The sequence below is a fragment of the Temnothorax nylanderi genome, unplaced genomic scaffold (assembly GCF_030848795.1).
Source record: "Temnothorax nylanderi isolate EJ_2023f unplaced genomic scaffold, tnyl_v1.0 TNYL_tig1492_pilon, whole genome shotgun sequence".
Taxonomy (NCBI): domain Eukaryota; kingdom Metazoa; phylum Arthropoda; class Insecta; order Hymenoptera; family Formicidae; genus Temnothorax; species Temnothorax nylanderi.
The window spans coordinates 2,715-4,459 of record NW_027250554.1 but is presented as its reverse complement, the minus strand read 5'-3'; the positions used below and the strand labels follow the sequence as shown (position 1 = coordinate 4,459).

Here is a 1,745-nt window from a genome sequence, read left to right as displayed (position 1 = left end):
AAAGTTCAGAGTCCCAAGGAACTGTCGAAGCTGTTGGACATTTTCAGGCCTCGGAAAATTCTTGATTGCTTCAATTCTTTCCGGTGGAGGCTGAGTCCCTTTTTCTGACACTTCGTATCCGAGAAAAAGTATTTTGTCTACTCCAAAAACGCATTTGGCCGGGCTCAAAAGAATGCCGTACTCTTCCAGTCTTTTGAATAGCTTGCGTAAATGCTCTTCATGCTCCTTTTCATCTTTGGATGCTATCAAAATGTCGTCAATGTAGACGTAGCAGAAATCGAGATCTTTCAGTATCTCATACATAAAGCGTTGAAAAGTTTGAGCTGCATTTCGAAGGCCGAAGGGCATGAATAAATATTCAAAAAGCCCAAAGGGTGTTACAATAGCTGTCTTCGGAATATCGTTAGGATGAACAGGAATCTGATTATAAGCTCGCACCAAGTCTAGCTTCGAGAAGATTTCTTACCATGAAGATTTTGCGAAAAATCTTCAATGTGTGGAATCGGGAATTTATCTGGCTCTGTCCTATTATTTACTCCTCTGTAGTCTCCACAAGTTCTCCAAGCGCCCCCCTTCTTAGGAACCATATGTAGAGACGAAGACCAGCTGCTTTTTGAAACACGAATAATTCCTTCCTGAAGCAGAAGATTAAACTCAGCTTTTGCTGCCTTTAGTTTATCGGGAGCCAGTCTTCGTGGTCGACAGGTAACTGGAGGTCCTGGGGTCGTCTTAATGTAGTGCTCTGTTGAATGTTTCGCAACACGAGTTCCAGGAGTTGCTCTAATGAGACCTGGGAATTCCGCCAGGATTTTATGGTATTTATTCTCTATGGCAAGGACTTTCAACGATTCTATCGTTTCTGAGCCAGCTGATCCTTTAGCATGGATTTGTGTTTTGCCATCCAGCAGGATTCTCTTCTGCAAGTCCGGCAGTAGATGATAGTGAGCTAGGAAGTCTGCTCCTATAATTGGTTGAGAGACGTTCGCAATTACGAACCTCCAAGGAAATGCACGTCGCAATCCGAACTCTGGCTGAAGAGTGACCCATTTGTATGTCGAAATTGTCGAACCGTTTGCTGCGAATAATTCATACTTTGAAGGTTTGACAAATCCTGCTACCATTGTCCTTGGAAATGCGCTCACATCAGACCTGGTATCTATGAGAAAACGTCTTTTTGTTACCTGGCAAGTTACGAAGAGGCGGCGGGGCTTTGGGGCTGATTCACTGGCCGCCATCAGTGACTGCCCTAGTCTTTTTCCGTCTTGAAAGCGCACGGTTGCGTGCACTTCTTTGCCTTGTCACCAAAACGATTATGGTAGAAGCAGTTTTTTTTCGTTGTAATCTTTCGATTTTGACTGACTTCTACTTCGGCTTCGGCTTCGATCTCTTTTTGAATCGAATTTCTTCTTTGATTTATCTCTAGAGAGACGCGTCGTGAGGGACTCGACCTGTTTGGTCAAAGCTAAAATCTGCTCTTCTAAAAGACCGTTTCTCAGACACTGTCGGAATTTGAGTCGCTTGGAAATCTTGCAGGAAGGTCACACTCGAAGATTGCTGTTGAGCGCCCATGGCGACTCAGAGTCTGGAGTCGTGCTTCTCCCGGTTGAGCGGAGGTAGTTCGCACGAGTAGTCACTATCGCGATGTAAGGAACGTCTCGGGTTCCTTGACGATCACGCACTTTTAACAAAATGATTGGGCGGCGATGGCACGCACAAATTGGTGGAGAAACCACGCACACAGAATG

The 1,745-nt window shown here is 45.0% G+C and overlaps 1 protein-coding gene across 1 annotated transcript; it reads right to left on the bottom strand.

The window, feature by feature from the left end:
* Positions 1-443: 443 nt before the first annotated feature.
* On the bottom strand, positions 444-1,121 carry LOC139787392 (uncharacterized). Its single transcript, XM_071726469.1, has one exon. The coding sequence runs from the start codon at positions 1,119-1,121 to the stop codon at positions 444-446; it is 678 nt and encodes a 225-aa protein (XP_071582570.1).
* Between the last annotated feature and the right edge of the window lie 624 nt (positions 1,122-1,745).

Bases quoted from the DNA above. Each gene is read 5' to 3' on its own strand.
- LOC139787392 (XM_071726469.1), bottom strand. From the start codon at position 1,121: ATGGTAGCAGGATTTGTCAAACCTTCAAAGTATGAATTATTCGCAGCA.